Source organism: Chanodichthys erythropterus, chromosome 8 (genome assembly GCF_024489055.1).
Source record: "Chanodichthys erythropterus isolate Z2021 chromosome 8, ASM2448905v1, whole genome shotgun sequence".
NCBI classification, from domain to species: domain Eukaryota; kingdom Metazoa; phylum Chordata; class Actinopteri; order Cypriniformes; family Xenocyprididae; genus Chanodichthys; species Chanodichthys erythropterus.
The window spans coordinates 24,520,877-24,541,954 of record NC_090228.1 but is presented as its reverse complement, the minus strand read 5'-3'; the positions used below and the strand labels follow the sequence as shown (position 1 = coordinate 24,541,954).

The following is a 21,078-nucleotide window of genomic DNA, read 5'->3' as shown; positions in this document are numbered from 1 at the left end:
CCTTGCCAAAACACTGTTATGTTAGAAGCTCAGAGTGTTTAGAAATGCCAACAGCAGATAGTGTTTGATATTTAGATGCTGAAGAGGAAAAGATGACAAGGAAGGTTTAAAGCTCCTGTGAATTGGCAGGAGGATGTGAAGATCAAACTGTTGCTGTCACTCTGATCTGATAAATGTCTACCTGATTTAAGACTGACGTCTAGTGATCACTGACGATGTGAGATTCACACCTCTCGCAATCTATATCTGGGTGATTCTCACAGGCCTGCTAAGAAAATGTATTTCACTTTAAAATGTAAAAAAAAAAAAGAAATAATAAGTTGCTTTTTATGATCATTAAAGGGTTATTTCACCCAAAAATGAAATTTCTGTCTTTAATTACTCACCCTCATGTCGTTCCACACCTGTAAGACCTTTGTTCATCTTCGGAACACAAATTAAGATATTTTTGATGAAATCCGATGGCTCAGTGAGGCCTCCAATGCCAGCAACACAATTACCACTGCATGCACCAATGTATCGGCCGATTTTTGCTCAATTTACAACCATTATTATTTATTAATTAACTGCTAGAAGGCACTGAGCTGTATAATGTCTGTTGCATAATCCTAGCGCTGCTGTCTACGCTTTAATGCTAATCAAATAACAAAAGATAGCACACTATTCTTGACTAAATAACGTTTGTAACTTTCATAAGTGTAGCAGACCCCATCCGAACGATGACCAAAACTTTACTCATATTTAATGAAGTTTTATTGCGTCCATTTTCACTCCAAAAAATCACCACAAAACCTAAACAATACGGAGCACAAGAAGTGCGCGTTAAACTCTCTCTCTCTCCATTGCATCATCATCATACAGCGAATTACACAAAACACTTATTACAACTAATAGTAAACAAATACATACAGATCTTATGCCTTTTCGGGGGGTGCTTAATAAACTGAAAAACTTTAAATCTGCAAAATATAAAGAACTGCATGCTCCATTACCCGTATAGCTTCATAGACAAGACACCCCGTCAAAATAAGAGTCCCGCCTTAGTAAAGGAGTTAATGCAGATCTCATACATATTTAAACTTACAAAAAATATTAAAATGTATACAAAAAAAAATTAGAAGATTAATCACAATAAAGTCAGATTAATATGTATATAATTTATACAGTGAAGAATATGCATTGTTATTTTATGTTTGTTTACTTTATTTCTGTACCTGAAAACTATTTAACCTACCTAAAAAATCACTGTTTATTTCATATGTATCTTTGTTCTGTTGTATTTATGTAGGCCTGCTGGATGTTAAATGGATCAAATCCATGTTCATTAAAAATTATTTGATGTAGCAATAAACCTGCTAGTATATTTAAATGCAGGTGTTTTTGAACTTGCTTATTTAAAACATGATCAAAATACTATCTATTTTGATGACAAATATCGGTATCTGCCAGTAATTGTTTGTTAAAATCGGTATCGGCCCCAAAAAATCATATCGGTGCATCCCTATACTAAAGAGGTATTTAACACTGTTCATGTGAATGGTTTAACCTTATTTTTATGAAGTGACGAGAATACTTAAAAATAAATAACGACTTTATTCAACCATATCTAGTGATGGACGATTTCAAAACACTCCTTCATGAAGCTTCGAAGCTTTAAGAATTTTTTGTTTTGAATCAGTGGTTCGGAGCGCGTATCAAATTGCCAAAGTCACGTGATTTCAGTAAACGAAGCTTCGTTATGTCATAAGTGTTTCGAAATTTCAATGGTATCTTAATTTGTGTTCCAAAGATGAACGAAGGTCTTACAGGTGTGGAACAACCAGAGGATGAGTAATTAATGACAGAACTTTCATTTTTGGGTGAACTAACCCTTTAAGGCTTTTTTGGCATTGTGACATTTTCATGACAGTTAATAACATATCCCTAAGTCAGGGAAATTATGTTAAAAAATAAAATAAATAAATAAATAAATCAATTGTCTCAAATATATTTTACATAAATAAAATGAAAAATGTTTGTTTTTAATTAAAATTACTTTTGAGACATTAGTAAAAGGATAAATTCTCATTATTATAATAATGCAAAATAATTTTTTTAAAGAAATAATTAATATTTTAAATGCATCATTTAGTGTTTGTATTGCCTTAAATTTATGCAGATTTAAAAAAAAAAATAAATAATAAAATCCAGAATTAATGAGAATTACCTCTGTAAAGAATTGGGTTGCAAAGTGCTTAATTATCATGGAAATATCAAATGCAAAAAACAACAAAAAAACAAAAACATAATGATTATACTTGTATGTGTATTTGTGTGTGTTTGTCATCTCTCAGTTCCATAACTCTGTATGTTCTTGACATCGACATTTTGTATATATGTGTATGTGTGTGTGTTTTCTGAACCATCAGATTCACATAGATATTCCCCGGATGAGTCCGGAAAGTTTAGTTCTGCAGCCCAAGGTGACCGAGGTAAGAAGACTGATGGACCGCACTGAGTCACGCCACATGCTTCTGTCCACCAGTCACCCAAAAGCATGTCACTCAATCATCATTCATCCGTCTGTCTGTCTGTCTGTCAAACTGTCTGTCTGGTCAGCCAGCTGAGTCTCGATCTCAAATTATTTTGTTCGGAAATCTTGCGTTAAGGTACATAGGAAGTAGAATCCAGAACACAGGAAGTAGAATTCATTGAGTTTCTTCTCAGGTGCAGCCTCAAACGGCCAGACCCGTTTCTCTCCGAGCTTTCTCGCTAGTCCGTTCTGTCCTAACCTGCTTGTGCCTCCTCTTTTTGTGTCTCTTCCCTGCAGATTCACATTGACATACCGAGAACTAATCCTCTTATACCTCTCTTTCAACAAGCTTCTGTGCAAGAGGTGAGATGTTTGCACCACCCATTTTACTCAACTTGACTCGTTCACCCTCACAAACTCACACCCAGCCACAAAGAGCATCATAATGAAGCTATTGACCTCAGAATGAGCATTCTGTCATCCTTATCTCATTGCAAACGCATATGATTGTATTTCTTCCGTGAAACACAAGAGACTGTGGTGGTCCGTGTTTTCCATACATTTAGAATGAAAAGCTTTCAAGTTTCAAAAAGGATGCACTATAGAATTATCATAAAAGTGATCAATATATAACATTGATGTGTGTGGAAGAACAGAATAAAAATCTAAGTTGGTATTTACTGGTAGTCTTAAGCATATATACCCAAGTTAGGAAAAAATGTAATTTAATATTATTTAAATTGTAAATAATAAGTAATAAATTTTATATATATATATATATATATATATATATATATAAATATAAAAATATATATATATATATAAATATAAAAATATATATAAATATACAAATAAATATAAATAAAAAAAAAACACTACAATATGTATACTCATTTAATGAGAATAAGAATTTTATTTTTTTTTTAAATTTTAAAATAAAATAGATAAAAAATATATATATATATAATAATATTTTTTTTATCTTATTTTAAAATAAAAAAAAGTAAAAATTCTTATTCTAATTAAATGAGTATACATATTGTAGTGTTTGTCATACAGTTTACATTTATGCTAATTTTAATTACAAAAAAAGTCCACACATAATGAGAATCATGATTAGAATTTTTTTTTTTTTTTTTTGGAAAGTGCTTAATTTTTATTAAAATATCTAATGCAACAAAAACATAATGATATCATCTCAATTTCCTCGCACAAATATATGTACAATGTTCAGAATACATAAAATATTGTGTGCAATTCCTTTGGACCACTTATAATGCTTTTGCATCCATTTTGAAGCTTTGAAAACTTTAGTCCTGTTTCATTATAACTGCATAAGCAACAGCAACCAATACAACTTTCCTTCTGTATTCCTTGGGCGAATACAGGTCATACAGGTTTGAAATGAGATGAGTAAATAATTTTTATTTGAGAACTGATCCTTTGAACTAAGTTCGATCATGTTGAGTAGGAGCTGCAGGTCATGTTGCGTCAACTTGTTGTAGGTTGCATGTTGGCTTTAAAATGCTATCACTGTATTTGTATCACATGATAGCATGCAAATGTCTTCTAATGATGTCTGTGTCTTTGAGGCATGTACTAACAAATTTCAATAAGCGAACACACTTGCCGTCAAACATACTATATCACAAATGAACTATACAGTCAAAATGTACAGCATGTAAAGGGAAGTGTGGGAACAATGTTCTGTTCCAAACCCTGAGCTGCTTTGCTTTAACTGAGAAGAACCTTTTTTAGCATACACCTTTATCTAAACCAGGGATGGGCAACGAGGATCTGTGGCTCTATCATTGGAGAGACGGCTAACTTGGAACACATGTTCCTTGATAACCAATACATTACAGCCTTGACGTCATTGATTTTCTTTCATAGTTGTGACAGTCAGTCATAGTTTGCCATAGAAATGAATGAGAAGTGCCATAAACTGAATCATACTTGTTGCGCAATGGACTTCTCTTAAAGAAAAAACAAAAACAAAAAAAACTGTAAACTTGGTGTAAACTCTAAAAATATATCAAATGAAAAACTAATGTTTAATAGCAAACATGTTGAAGATTAGCCGATGGGCTGTCGATTCATTAAACAAGCCATTTTCTCACAAAAGTGGTTTATTCAATGGCCCCACCTAGGGCTGGGTGATATGGCCAACAAATATTTTCGCAATATCTTTTTTCCATATCATACAATAGCAATATTTATCACAATATTCATTTACCATTAATGGTTTCTACATATCTGTTAGACTTTGAGAATGAATGTAACATCTCCACTAGTATCTACATTTTATCCATGAAATCCATTTTATTTTCCCCTAAATTCTGTTTTCCATTTTATTTATTTATTTATTTATTTTTTGAGAGGGATTCTGTGTTTAATGATTTAATACAAATGTATGTAATCAAATGAAAATATAACAATTAATTTACAACACAACACTGCATTTGCTGCACAACAGAACTGTATACATTTAAAGGGATAGTTCACCCAAAAATGAAAAGTTGATGTTTATCGGTTTATCCCCAGGGCATCCAAGATGTAGGTGACTTTGTTTCTTCAGTAGAACACAAATGATGATTTTTAACTCCAACCGTTGCAGTCTTTCAGTCATATAATGCATGTCAATGGTAACAAAATCTATGAGAGTAAAAAAACATGCACAGACAAATCCAAATTAAACCATGCGGCTCGTGACGACACATTGATGTCCTAAGACACAAAACGATCGGTTTGTGAGAGAAACCGAACAGTATTTATATCATATCATACCTCTAATACACCACTATGTCCAACTGCCTTGAGCGCAAGCACGGTACCCAGTGCGTGAGGTGTGTACGCGCTCTGGCGTACTTTACGCAAGCGGCGGAAGTGATATAAACACAGTATAAACATCAAATTTTCATTTTTGGGTGAACTATCCCTTTAAAACATGGTTGAAAAAATATCTTTGTTGTATGATATTCCTTAAAATTATTATTATTACTTTGAGAAGTACATTTTAGTAGGATATATTTCTGTCATAATTTCTTAAAGTTAAACCGAACGTTTATTTAACGTATAATATTAAATCAGTTATTAGCAACATGCTTGACTTGCTGTTGTCACATTTATTTCTGTTGTGTGATAGGCTGTTAGTACATTTTAATCGATATGGATTAATCTGAGTTTATCATCATTATTGACATAAATTTTATTATGATTTCAATATATCTTTTATCGCCCAGCCCTAGTCCCAAAAATCTAAATGTATATAATACATGATTCATATGTATGTACATTTTTATTTTTTAGATTTTTCCTAATGTTTTTTTTTTTTTTTTTCTCTCCTTCTTTTTAGCCCACATATCAAATCAGACATGTGAATGGTGATTCTTCTCATATTAAAAGATTAAAAGAGAAAAAAAAAAAAAAAAAGCCAGGACAGATCTCCAAGAACTGAGGATAGGGAATTCACACATTCTCGACATGAATTATGTCCTGTGATTGGCTGAGGTTGTGACCTTCAGTTTGTTTACTGCTCTAGTGGGGTGAACATCTTTGCTTATGCTGGGTGAGCATTTTTGTAGGCCTGCTGCCAGAGTCCCGCTTAACTAGACCCAACACAGCCTTGTAATTTCATATTCAACAAATTATATTTAGTGTGATGGGCTTTCTAGACATGAATTTTCATCGCAAACACGAGTCTGTCGATGCATCTTGGCCCTGAGCAAGATTCCTTCTCCTTTTCCCCTGCTGCCTTTCAAAAAATTATTTCGCATTTAAAAGGAGTATCAAAAACAAGCAGTGTTTAGAGTATGGATGTCTCCTAACCAAATAAATGGATAATATATTCGCTTCAGGCACTTTAGTACATTCCAGCTCGCCCATTGATTTCTGCTGCCCGGTTTAGTGTCTAATTTCCACTATGTAATGGGCTTTTGGAGGAGATCTTGCTATGACTACCTCGAGGAGAAGAGACAGGGTGGGAGGGTTTGAGAGAGAAAAGAGGCATAAGATGTCAGCTATGTGGAGAAACTCACATTATCAGTCTAAAGTCTTTGATAAATGGAGCTTTGATCACAGAAAAGAACGCAGATGAGAAAGCCGCACCATTTGATCGACAGAATCCGGAAAAAACGAGCGTGAGCTGCCTTGTACACATTTATTGTTTAGGGCTCAATGTGAGAGATGAGTTTATTTGGGGATGACAGATACATTACGCTCTGAAAGGAGCGCGGGAGATGTCAGTTGCATGCGTCAGAGAGGAGAGAAGAGAAAGAGACTTCTATTTTCCCTCTTGATTTAAGTCAAACTTCATGCTTCTTTCTATTGTGTTGACAGCAAGGTGAGACGAAAACACACAAAAAAAGAAAGAAAAAAACAAAAAATAAAACGTCACCATCACTTTGAATTAAGGTATTGCCTCCAAAGAAAGGAACGCAAGTCCCACAAAAGTTCTTGGTTTTTACTGTCAAAAAATCAACTTAAAAACAAGTTACAGAGCTTAAGTTACTCAAAACTCAGACAATGTATATTCATAAATATATTAAAAAATGAACAAGATTTTACCAAGTAGGACATGTTCCTGAATCGCATCTTTTACTCAAATTACTGATAATAAAAAAAAAAAAAAAAATTGTTTATTTTTTTTTGTCAAAACAAATGAAGACGAGACTTGAATGTATCAAGATGAACATATTAAACTGAAACCTACTGTTGATGAAAATGACAAAATAAAATAAGTGATGTGCTAGTGTGTGTGCAAGCTATGAATACACTCTTTCCTTAAAACACTGAACCATGTGCTCATGTATATTGATTATTGTATCACAGTAGTGTACATTTTTTCACAACAACAAGGACCATTTTCACATGTTTGTTAAATATTAAAAATGTTTTTAACATTTAATTGATAATGTACATCCAGCTGGTTGTTATCTCAAAAATAAACCCAGACAGGGTGATAAATTATATTGCGATAACCAGCTGGATATACATGATCCCACTTATTACACAGCTACTTGCCACATAAGTAAATAATTAGGCACAAAATATTGTAATATTTTATTAGCTCATTAAACACAAGGCTTCCACAAACAAAAACAGTTCCTAGCAAGCAGGTTTAAGCTGAGACGAACAAACAAGTCCAATCAAGATGTGCATTTCAGGGTAATTTGCCAATCAGTTATTATACAGATTTTCACCTAATAATGCTGCCTTCACATGTTCTCGGAATTATTGTAAATACGAGTTTCCACACAATCCAACACACAAATACGAGTTCCCACACATTTCGAAATTGAGCTCATAATCATGAGTTAAGAAGTGGGAATTATCACATTTCCGAAAGCACTTGAAGGCAGCATTAATAATGTCCAGACAAAGCTTACCTGTTTATGATGATATAACAAGACAAACAGTATTAAATCTGAAATATGAAATCTTCCGGTTTCATTTTACAGTAAATACATTTGATAACTGAGGCCCAAGATGGCGCCAGCTGTGTTTGAATAAAACGAAAGAGAGTGTGTTCAAGGTTTGATACGAGAGACATGATAGAAAAACCGGCCTCAAAAACCCATTGACGTAAAAATATGACACTTTCAGAGCTGTTGAGCGTATTCGTAAACACCTCTGATTGGCCATTGTGTTGATGCGCTCATCGGATATGTCTGTGATTGGCTACAATGATCAACGCATTGGCAGCGTTTGAAAGCACACGGAAGTGTTTGAATTTGAAAGCATTTTAAAAGCCAGAACGGTCCACGATATACGCCTGCTTTCATAATGCTTCCTTGTGTATCTGTGTAAGAGCTTGGTGAAGAGCTTCACTGATGACTGTTTACAAAGTTTTTACAGCGTTTATCATTGTAGCCAATCACAGACATATCCGATGAGCCGTCAACACAATGGCCAATCAGAGGTGTTCATGAATCTGCTCAACAGCACTCAGAGTGTCACGTTTTCAAAATTTCAGTACTGATTAGGTACTGAAGTTGGTACTTTTGACAACTCTATGCTCCTTCCAAGTTCACGACTCTGGTATCATCTAGAATTTTGTGTTTGCCCACTTGCAAATACAACTGTTTTATTAATAAATGTGGAAATCATAAATACCTTATTTCCGTTTCCACTTGAAGAGTGTTTGTGTCAAAACTGAAGTATACTTTGGGTGAAAGCGTATCCCTAAGGCTCATATAAAGAGAGAGAGAGAACGCTATCTAATAATAAATATGCACACAGCTACTTCTAATTTCTCACCTTGCTGTCTGCGCCATTCAATGTTGTGATGTTAATGATTAAAAAGCTCAGAAGGCTTAATTGATTTTCTTAATTGATTGCTGGCTGGGGGTGGCTGATCCCACTGTGTCTCTAATTAAAACCGTTTGAGTGACCTTGTACATTCAAATTCTGCTACTAACAATTTTCATGTTGTATTGCATGATTCAGTGTATCTGCTAATTGCATATAAAAGTAGAACGTATATTCTGATATCTTCTTTTTGTACTACTTTTTTCTAGATCTTTGAGCGAATTCTGTTCATCTGGGCGATACGGCATCCAGCAAGTGGCTACGTTCAAGGAATCAATGACCTTGTCACACCCTTCTTTGTTGTTTATGTTTTTGAGTATATCGGTAAGTCAGTAACCCTTTTGCAATATAATATATATATATAAAAGTCTCGTAATTATGTATAGGTCCCTGGCAGACTCCTACAACAGCACAGCTGTGCAAACTCACTAGTTTTTCTGTTCTTCGGTTTTGGTGTTAAGCCAGCATGGGTGTTATACCAACTGAGATATGCTTAGTGGCGTGAATTTTAATGTCATTTCTCAATCACATTTCATAATAATCCTCCTAACCTGCACCTTTAAGCTCTCCCAAGGATCTTCAGTTTCTTTGTCAGATTCAATTGTTGTGGTTGTTACCAACGTTTTTCTTTTTCTTGAGCTTTAAACCTTTAAGTGCTTGATTTCTAGTAGACTAAACTGGCTGTCCAGACTAATGATTCTGAAGGGCCCAGAGGGACCCTTCCAATGGACTTATGGGATAGTAATAACCTGAACCTTGCAATGAGAAAGCTCAATTGATGCACTCAACGGATGGAGGATGAGGATCTTTTCCCCAGGCTCTACAGTTGTTGGCATCCTTGGGGATACATTTTTTCTGGGTCATTTGACCTTGTCTGATCCTCGAGGAATCAAAGCCCCCATTTTGTTTTTACAAGTTTGGTCCAATTTGTCCTTTAGGCCAGAAACATACTCTACACAAGTACACAAATGCTTTGCGTGACAGTAGTTGATCTGAAAGAGAAAGGTTATATCGCATCACTACACATTTGCATACATTTCTGCTCAACTTTGTTGCCAACAGTCACAGTTGCCCATGTCACAGCAAATCTCAGACTTGAGAATGAGTGACTTCTGGTTACTTTGTCACAGCAAATCACTGTCAATGTAAATGCCGCTTCATGAGTTGCATTCTGCAGTTATTTGTGTGGTTTTCAGAATATACATATAAAGATTTAACATTAAAGAGTTAGTTCACAAAAACCCATCATGTACATCACCATCACATCATAGACTGTAATTCTTTTTCTTCTTAATTATTTTCAGTTGAGCCTGAGAGATTTCTGTCCCTCCATTGAAAGTCCATGCAACCAACATGATCATCCATTAAAAGTAGAAAACGACATTGTAAAAGTAATCTATATGAATTGAGTGGTTTAATCCCAGTGGTTTAATCCCTTTATATGGTTAGTCAAGCAAGCGCATTTGATCTTGAACATATTTGATGTGCACTATGTATGTGTTGATCAGTAATGGAAATTAAAAGCCCAAATGCAATCTGTTGATCATATAAAGGCAGGGACACACACCAAGCCGACGATCGGCTGTCGGGCAGTTTTTGTTCATTGGCCGATTCAATTTTCTCAGTGTGTTCCGCACCGTCGGCTGAAGTTGGTCCTCGTCAGCTTTTTTCCGGGCCGATTAGACATGTTCAATTGACGTCAGAGCTCGTCTGGTCTTCTGATCTTTCTGATTGGCTGTTCAGCTACTGCCACCTGATGGTAGGGAAAGGCATTTCATCTTACGAAGGCACAGAACGGACGTGCTACTTGGCCGTCGGCTGTCAAGCATCAGTTTGGTGTGTCAGGCCAACTTTGGACCCAGGCGCTGCCGACGTGAGCCAACCCCGCAGTCTGCTTTCGTCGCCACTTGTTCGTTGGTGTCTGCTTGGTGTGGTCCAGCCTTAAAGTGACCGTGTCTCTTCACCATTTCAACCATTTGATTCGAATGGAATACTTTTACCGTGTCTTTATGAACATTTTGACTTTTTGGGACTTTCAGTAGAGGGACAGAAATCCCTCAGGTTTCTTTTAAAATATCTTAATTTGTGTTTTAAAGAGGTTCAAACATCTTATGGGTTTGGGGCAACATGAGGCTGAGTGATGACTTAATTTTCTTTCTTTTTTTTTAAATTTGTACTAAGCCTTACTTGCATTCTAACATACTTGCAAAGGAGTATGGATTGGGCCTAGGCCTTGAATGGTGCACAACATCTTATCCTCAGACGTCCTGCAGTGATGTTGCTTGATTTTGATACACCATTTGTTATTTCCTTATTGGTTTTCTCCCAGCACAGTTTCTGGCTGTTCATGTAGCAAAATAAGATGCATACTTAATTTCTGTTTTGCATGCCTCTGTGTTTGTATACACTATGTATATTTGTCAGAAGACAACGGCAATGCCTGAAGAAGGTCCCTGTTCTCCAATGATAAAGATGTTTGGGACAGCTCTCTCTCTCTCTTCACTGTGTGCGTGGAGGAAAGTTTGTGGAAAATGTACCTGCACCAACTTTCTCAGCAATTTATTTCCCTACAACTCCACCCGGCGCAATAAGGCATGGTGCCATTCGTGACAGATACTCATTCAAAGTGTGCTATGTGGGCCAAGTGCTGACTGCTGAGGGCAAGCGGTGGCAAAACATCATGACTTCACTCTGACTAGAGACCCATATCCATCAATGTATGTGTAACGGTGCACACCAAGGAATCCTTACTTGTCAACAGTTTTATGGAAGCTACTTTAAATTATGAATAGATTCAGTAGATACAGTTTTAAAGTAAGTTTAACTACATTCAGTACAGATGACTTAAAATGTTAGTTCACCTAAAAATTAAAGTTCTGTCATTAATTACTCACCCTCATGTCGTTCCACACCCGTAAGACCTTTGTTCATCTTCGGAACACAAATTAAGATATTTTTGTTGAAATCCGATGGCTAATTGAGGCCTCTGTTGCCAGCAAGATAATTAACACTTTCAGATACCCAGAAAGCTACTAAAAACATATTTAGTATAGTTCATGTGTCTACAATGGTTCAACCTTAATATTATAAAGTTACGAGAATACTTTTTATGCGCAAACAAAAAAACAAACTAAAGACTTATGACAATATCTAGTGATGGGCGATTTAAAAACACTGCTTCGAAGCTTTCGTATCTTTTGTTTTGAGTCAGTGGTTAGGAAAGCCAAAGTCACGTGATTTCAGTAAACGAGGCTTCGTTATGTCATAAGTGTTTCGAAATTCTGCAGGGGGGGGGCGTGGCTTTGGTAGTTTGATACGTGATCGGAACCACTGATTCGAAATAAGATTCGTAAAGCTTGAAGCAGTGTTTTGAAATCGCCCATCACTAGATATTGTAGATATGAACAGTTTTAAATATGTTTTTAGTACCTTTCTGGGCATTGAAAATGTTCATTATTTTGATGGAAATAGAGGCCATCAAATTTTATCAGAAATATCTTAATTTGTGTTCCGAAGATGAACAAAGGTCTTACAGGTGTGGAACAACATGAGGGTGAGTAATTAATGACAACATTTTCAATTTTGGGTTAAAAACTAACTCTTTAAGGATTATTAGTTGATCGAAAAATGAAGATTCTGCCATCATTTAACTTTATGATGTTCGTTCTACTGTGAAGCACAAGGAATTTTTTTTTAATATTTGAAGCTTACAATATTGAAGCTTGGATATTGAATATTGGTCCATGACTTGAGGACTACATTCCATGTCTTCTGAATCATACAATAGCTTTGTGAGAAAAAGACCAGAATTACATTGGCTATCCACTGAGAAGCTTAACATCACCCTAGCTCTGCATGGCTTGTTAATAATGAGTATAATAAATATGACTGATTTAGATGGATCTTTCTCTCTAGTTCAAATTGGACTCAATCTTGTCTTAGCATTTACCAACTTACTGGAGGGGTAGATTCCCATGGAATGGATCAGAACAAAACCTAATCAATAGATTAAAAAGAAATCTGACTTAAGACTGTGATTCTTTTATAAATTGCTCATAAATCACAATTTTTGTTCCAAGTAAAGCCAAGGCGAACATCAAAGTTTTAGCAAATACCTTAAATTCGGGTCTGTTTCTAACAAAAATATTGTATGACTTAAGATCATATGAAATATATCGGCACTTTCATGACTTAATCACACTGTTGTGTATATGAAGTTCGAAGGTTATTGCATGGGAAAGAGTGCCCACCAGAGTCTTCAGAATCTTACAGATCGGAAATAACATAAGAGTGAGATTAGGAATTTTAATGTTTCAATGAACAATTAAGTTCACAGCTACTTTTAATTAGTTGCTCCCCAACGCTGTTCGTCTGAAATGCTCTGGATCAGAGCATAAGCCCCTATTTAGTTAGTGCAGAATGAAATATGCCCACAAATTCCTTTTAGCAGAATTGTGTTATTTCTTTAAGGCACAGATCGTTCTTGATTCCTGCTTTAAAAAATGTATGATGACAGGGCTAAATTATAGGCCAGTTAGTGCTTTGGCTGTGTGTATCTTGCTGTTAGGGCATTTCATTATTAAACAATCATTTTCATTATGCCTGTAAATAAATGCAAGATGAGACAGGGAAAATCTTCATCTGGGCTTTTTCTGTCCTTGTTCCGAGAGCCTTCAAAATAAATTTGAATACAATTTGCCAACAACAAATGAAATTGCTAATTTACTCTGTGAGTTTTTAGACTTAGAGAGCCATGGCCTGATGGAAGTAAAACAAACTGAAGTTAAATTCAATTCTATTGATTTGTTCTAGTAGCAAGACTGCAGGGAACCATCTTAGTTGTAGTCAAACTATTGCACAGGAAAGAGGGAACCTGAAAGTTTTTGCAGTTTTTGATTGCTTGAGTAGTTTTACAGAACAATCAGCAGCACGGCTGGCACTCATTCATGACTCTTTTGAGCAAAAAAAAGTGGCAGCTTGGAAAGGAAAAGTCCCTCTGGCCAACAGGAAATAGTTTTGTTTTAATATGTGTGTTTAATAGTGGGTGTATCTTCAGGAATTATCATCCATTCAAATAAATCATTTGATGAATACTCGGATGGGTGAATTCAGTGGCGCCCAAAAGTATCAGGAAAATAAGTTCATGTTGCTCGATTATCATTTTCCAAGTGCTCCAATCACTTTTGGTGAGGAAGAACCTGATAACTAAGACCTTTTTTAAAACCGTAAAATTGCGCTAGACATCATTACTATTCTGTGGGTAACAAGCACTTCATACTCCAGTCCACTAGGTGGTAGAGTGCATTTTGCCGGAAAATACGGCCATAACCAATGTATCATTTCCTATAAACATTTTTAAGCATTTAAACAGTTTACTTTGCTTTCATGTTTCTTATAACTTCTTCAAAGTTTATTTAATAAAAACTAGGTCTGGGCGATATATCGCATGCAATTGTCACGCGCATTTCGTCAGTAAAGCCGGTTCCCTGATTACCGCAAAATCGCCATTACCTGCTTTCAAATGGAGAGCCATTTAATAGACAGAACCGTAGATCACTGACAAGCCATTCAATATCACGTTCATTATCGCCGATGAATCACCTTTGATAATGAACGCAATATTGCGTAGCTTGTCAGTGAACTACGGCTCTGTCTATTCAATGCCGCTCTATTTGAAAGCAGGTGATAGTGATTTAGCGGTAATAAGGGAACCAGCTTTACTAACGAAATGCGCATGACAATCACATGCGATATATCGCCCAGCCCTAGTAAAAACCGAGAACTATAAAATTGATTATTCCTGTGCATGTTTTCTTTTATGAAGTAAATGATCAAATGTTTAAAACCAAAAACCCAGGGATGCCCTCAACCCAGAATATTAAAGGATTAGTCCACTTTCAAATCAAATTTTCCTGATAATTTACTCACCCCCATGTCATCCAATATGTCTTTCGTTCTTCATTCAAAAAGAAATGAAGGTTTTTCATGCAAACATTCCAGGATTATTCTCCTTATAGTGGACATCAATGGCCTCTAAACGGTTGAAGGTCAAAATTATAGTTTCAGTGCAGCTTCAAAGGCTTTAAACGATACCAGATGAGGAATGAGGGTCTTATCTAGCAAAACGATCGGTCATTTAAAAAAAAATACAACTGTATATGCTTTATAAGCAAAAATTATCACCTTGCACGTGCTTCCACTTTCCGTATTCTTGTCCTACGCCTTCCCTTTCCTACTTATGGAAAAAAATGGAACTGGCACCGCGTTCGTTCCGTAAGTTGAATAGGGAAGGCGTAGGAAGTCCTCCCTTTTGAAGCTGCACTGAAACTGTAATTTTGACCTTCAACCATTTGGAGGCCATTGAAGTCCATTATAAGGAGAATAATCAATTAATTTCTTTTTGACTGAAGAAAGAAAGACATGAACATCTTGGATGACATGGGGGTGAGTAAATTATCAGGAAAATTTTATTTGAAAGTGAACTAATCCTTTAAATCATACTGAATCTGCACACATGTATTGCATTTTTTTTCTATTTTATTGTAGTTTCTATTCTTAACCAACATGTTGTAACTGTTGTAATGATTTAAACAGCTAATTTTATCCTTTAACCTTGTCTGCATGCATGCAGTTCTCCAAAGTAGCAATAGTTGAGCAAATAAATTGTCTTAAATTGCTGTCCTATTGTATCATATACAAACCTTGGCCTTGGCTTGGCTTCACGTACAAAGCATTTGTCACAACAAACTCCATGCGAAGCGTGTGACTGTTTTTATTTCACTGTTACCAAACAGTAAAAATGATATATGGGAGCATAAGAAAGTAACTCATAGAGGTTTGCAATGACAAGTAAATTACACATTTTTATTTTTGGGTTAACTATTCCTTTAAATCTGTGATACGTGCAATAACAGACTACATCAAAGTCTGTCTGCAAGCTGTTTTTACATACAACACAGATGAAAATAGCAGGTATTTTTTTTCTAAGTGCAAATAGTTCTTCCTCAGAAGCGCTAATTGCACAAGCCAAAGTAGAAACATGACTTGGTTTCCTGGTGGACTGATTAAACACATCTGTTAAAAGCACTTTTGACTTGTGGAAGTTATGTAGAAATGTGTTTGGAGCAATTTTCTTCTGCAATATACATCAGACATTTTTAGTTTTAAAGTCATCTTCATTTGCCTTGGCTTATAGTTCTGTGTGAATAAAAGCTTCAGAACCATCAGACCCCTTCAATATTCCAATTCATTACTCTTTTAATCATTTGGCTTCATTTGCATAGCTCGTTAAGCTACATATGTCTATTCTATCGATATTTTTAATCTACAGTGCCGTTCTTCATGGAAGTCTCCATCTAATCAGACAGCCACTTTGTCTCGGAAGGTTTTGTTCTTCAGCTCCTCTGTTCTTTCCGTTTTTCGGTCTGGAGCTGTTTTCCCATTAGGCCACTATAAAGTTTTATAATTAAAAGGAATGAGTGTGTGATGAAACTGTATGTGCAGTAGTGTGGTACACTATTGATTCAGAAAGAAGATAATTTGCTTCGTCTTTATGTATAGATTCTCAAGGAGTAATGTTCTGGAGGGCAGACGTGGATCACTGGCACTACTGTTAAAGATCGACTGGATTGGATGAACTTTTACCATCAGTGCTGGTTGATGGAATAAAGAGTTCTCTTAATTGGTGATCTGAATATTGGAGAACAAAGATTTGAGCCGTTAGTTGAAGATGGACACCAGCTAGTTCTGTTGAGTTTTACTTAGAACTGGAAGACGATCTTCATTGCACAAAGATGGGGTGACCTAGCAACCCTAGTCATCTTGTAAACCTTTGAGAAGCTTCTTGAGGGCTCCTTCAAAACTCCACAATTTAGTGTGTTCTTAAGCTGCACTATTGTTTCAATTTTTGCTCTGGATGATGAGGTCAGTGTTTGGCTAGTTGGCATGAGCAATCAAAGAAGATAGTTGATAGCAGATTTCCTCCACAACTTTTTGCTCTGTAGAGGATAAAATTCCATCATCCTGAGCATTTTCGGTGAATGTCTTGCATATATCCACCCTGGAGGCACCATGGATCTCATAGATTCCAAATAGCCTACGTCTTTTAAGTCATGTGCATTAAGTTCACTAACCTTGTAACCGCTGACTCCTGCTTTCAGTCCATCTTCTGGAAATCCTTTGTGGGCTGTTCATTGACTAAGTGCCACAGGCCTCCACGGTTGAATTGAACAGCTAGTGGTGTGTGACCCACAATTGAGGCCCTAATGAGTATCGGTTTGTTCGGATTTCTTGCTTTGAAGAACTGAGCCTAGTGCTGATTTTAATGCAGGTCTGATTAACTTTCCTCATTTGCTCTAACGAGTTGTTAAGTGACTGCCTTGGGATGCCTGAGATGTCTAGTGGCAGGTATTTTCCCTCTTTTCCTCTTGGTTGAGTTCCCTATGAGACTTTCCTGCCTTGTCGACAGCTAAAGGATACCAGCAGTTTGATTTTGTTTAATAATGTCCAACTTTCCATTTAAACAATTTGACCTTCAGGTACTGACAATTTTGTCTAATTTTGACTAATTTGTTATAGAACAGTGCAAGAGTGTTGTCAAATGATATCGCATAATATTAAGAAATTTTACAATGTTACAAACCTGATGTAACATTAAAAGATGACGTAATGTTACCAAAGAACATAATGTTACCAAATAGCATAACATAATGTAAGCTTAATGAAAAACATAACGTTAACAAATGACATAACGGTAACCAATATTGTAACATAACATCCATAAAACATGTATCGTTAATAAATAACAATGCAACATTAACAGAAAACAGCATTAACAAATAAAATGGCAGTAACAAATAATATAAAATTAACCAGTAGTGTAACATTATTGAATAATACAATGTGACATTAAAGGGGTGGTTAAGTGTTTTTTTTTTTCTAGGCTTGATTGTGTTTTTGGGGCACAGTTTAACAAGTCTTAATGCTTAGTTTTTTTTTAAAAAAAAGCTGTATTTTTCATATATTTTACCTTTATTCTACACCTCTGTTTCCACCGGCTTATTTGACTTCCTGCTTCTATGAAGCCACTCCCTCCGAAATGCTCAATGTGCTCCGATTGGTTAGCAGGTTGGTAGTGGGCCCAGTGTATCGTGATTCACTGAAGCATCCGGAGACGCCGCACCCCTTACCATTTGTTGCTTCAGTGAAAATGTAAATAATGGCATCTATATTGCTGTATCAAATTGAGCCCGAATCAGACACAGATGAAGAGGGTCAAGCAGAAACTCTGCAATCGCGGCTTTTAAAGGACGTTTCTGAATGGTATTTCTTTTTTTGTCTTTTTTTTTTTAATTTGTGTCAGTGTTTACATGCCGTCACTGTTGTTTGTTAGCTTTCAATATAGTTTTATCCTGATTAAAGCTTTACTGTAGCCAAATACATGCCTGAGTAGTCACATTTTTGTAAAGGTAGCATTTAATTTATAGCATGAACAACTGTTTGTCTATGAACATAGAAGTTTGTTGGCGTTTGTTGGAGAAATATGTACTAGAATTTAGCTAACTGTTTAACTAGTTGCTCTTTGATGCAACCAAAAATAGCGACAGAACTATAGGTTTAAAAGACATGTACAAACAATAAACATACTTACAGCCAATAAACAGCAGCTTCTGCTTTTAAAGTGGGAACTGCTTCTTTCAGTAAAATCCAGCTTTGAACTCATGTAGATTCTGGAAGCTGTCTTCAGCGCCGCATCCAGTGTAGGAAATATCACAGATTATAATGTGTTCTATTGTCTTTTGACGTGTTGCGCCGCTCGTGTCCAGTGTACACAACTTTTCCGCTTCCATTATGCTGCGCCGCATGGCCTCGCCCACTTTGTTGCATGTTCCCGGGGGCAGTGTTTTGCAGGGTTTATGATGTCACCAACCCGGGAAGAAGCTCATTTTAGTCCAAACCGGTCGTTTTTGTAGGCAATAAACTGCCATAACTACGGATAATAAGACAATATCTCCGTTTGCATTGAACTTTCAGTGCTGTAACTTTGCAGATGCTGTTTATGCTCAATCAGCAACATTAAACACTTACTAAAGTTAAAAAAGTGAAATCGCATTAAACCACCCCTTTAACAGATAATGTAATACTGCAGAAGAACATAATGTTACCAAATAGCATATAGTCACTAACAAAATAACACATAATGTAACATTAACAAATAACAACCGTAACAATTAATGTAACATAACACTACTAAATAGCATAGTGGTAAGTTATAACATGTAACGATAACGCAACATCAACAAATAAACTAACAGAAATCAATATTGTAACATTAACAAATAACATTAACACATAACATAACATTAACTTAGAAACAATTAATTTTCCATAAGCTTACAATTTGTCTTCTTCCATAAGCTGAGCTATCTCTAGCTTAGTGAGCTGCGTATTCATTTTTTTTTTTCATCTCTGAGTGTAAAATGCCAAGAATGATCTGGAAAAATTGCCCTGTCATAAAGTCATTCGTTTTCTCTGACTAATCACAGTTATTGAATATTTTTGGATCTAGTTTAATTACTTGGCTATAAAAAGCTATAAATTGAATTTCTGCGCAGATCCTAGCTCTGAGAAATCACTTTTTGTTCATTTACATCTGTGAAACCTGTCATGCTTGACTTGGTGTAGTTTATAACAATTAACAAAATAATTCCCAAATAATATTCTAAGGGAATGTCACTTGGTCACCCGTTAAAATGTATTTTTTTCTGTTTCGTAATGATCAATTTATTTATTTCTTGTATCAATTTACATGTGCCATTTTATTGTCTGGCCATGCTTTTAATGGCTCATGAGTTTCCCATTACAGGACATGTAATGATTCCCCTTATGCTTCTAATAAAAGCAAATTAATTCTTTAATAGGCTAATCTTGCATAATATTTCACACTCAGGGAAGTTCACCTCTTTTATTGCTGCTCCTGCATTCAGTACTAAGGCTGTGGCAGCAAAGGAGTTGTGATGTTTGTCCTGTATTTTTACCCCAGTCCCCACACTCTCACATCAAACTATTTCAAGCATTGCGGTTTATTGGACTCCAGCCGCTCTGCATAATACACTCCTACTCTTGCACACAGAGCAGCAATAAAAACGTCGTAACATTTCTGAAGTCACAACAATTGCTATGGTTACATGTCCGGGGAGCCGTTTATGCTGCTGGTGAGCAGTTTTGAGACCCAAAAAAACTACTGCAGTTTTGTAGAAGTTTTTTTATGTAGTCTTAAGTGGATCCATGGGCCAAAACCCACACAAGAGCCATAACCTTCCTATGAGTCTGTGGCAGATGAAGACACTTTGTATTGATTTGTATTTGTTACATTTTTTGCTTTTCTTTTACACAAACTTGAATTTTACGGCATCTTTGCTGAGGGAAAGTAATTCTCCATGACATTGCGTCTTTACTTGCTCTACTGTTCACCCAAGGTTGCATTTATTTGAGTATTGAAAAAAAATAAATAAATAAATAGTAATAATGCAAAATAGTATTACAATTTAAAATAACTGCTTTCTATTTAATGTCTAATTTTAATATGCTGAACCTAAAGTTTTGTACGGTAGTGTATAATACATTTTAAGTTAAATAATATTCTTCTTTTCTTTTCTTCAAAAGAGTTCTAGTCTGAAAATAAAAATCGCTCACCATTGTCCCTCACCGTTTTCCAGAATCGATTGACCGGTTTTCGCCTGGCCTTTGTGATAGCTGCCATTGAGGCCATATCTAAATACCAGAATTTGATAGACTTTGACTTTTTTTGACATTGCCAATAAGGAATATCTTTGCAATCAATTAGGAAAGCCCTGGAAACCACCCACAACACCCTAGCATTGTGGTGGTTTGTTTTTCATAGGCAAGCACCACTCACATTGTCTTCAGATTCAATCGACATCCATTTGTCAGTAGCTAAAATCTGGCATCTCTCCAAGTTAATTTCTTTGACTGAACCCTTTTTAAAAAACAAAACGGCAACAACAATAACAACAATAACAAAAAAAAAAATACTTACCTAATTAAGCCACAGAGGGGATATTTGGCCCTCAAAAAAAAAAAAAAAAAGGGGGGGGGGGGGGCTGTATTACTATTATTTGTAAGTTTTTTTTTGGAACATGAAATGAGTAAGTTTGGACCTTGCATCCAACTTCCTCTTGGAACTTCCAGTGAAACTCATTCATCTGTTCTCATTGCAAATTGTTTCTCCCCTACAC

At 35.7% G+C, this 21,078-nt stretch overlaps 1 protein-coding gene across 4 annotated transcripts in view; it reads left to right on the top strand.

Moving 5' to 3' along the window:
* The window catches only part of tbc1d22a (TBC1 domain family, member 22a), a 185,846-nt gene that overhangs the window by 48,708 nt on the left and 116,060 nt on the right, over positions 1-21,078 (top strand). For 2 of the 4 annotated variants that reach the window (XM_067391128.1, XM_067391132.1), the window contains exons 7-9: positions 2,409-2,471; positions 2,810-2,875; positions 9,031-9,145. In XM_067391128.1, coding sequence (XP_067247229.1) covers positions 2,409-2,471; positions 2,810-2,875; positions 9,031-9,145 — 244 coding nt within the window. The remainder of the gene's footprint in view (positions 1-2,408; positions 2,472-2,809; positions 2,876-9,030; positions 9,146-21,078) is intronic. The other 2 variants (XM_067391129.1, XM_067391131.1) reach the window with 2 other exon arrangements.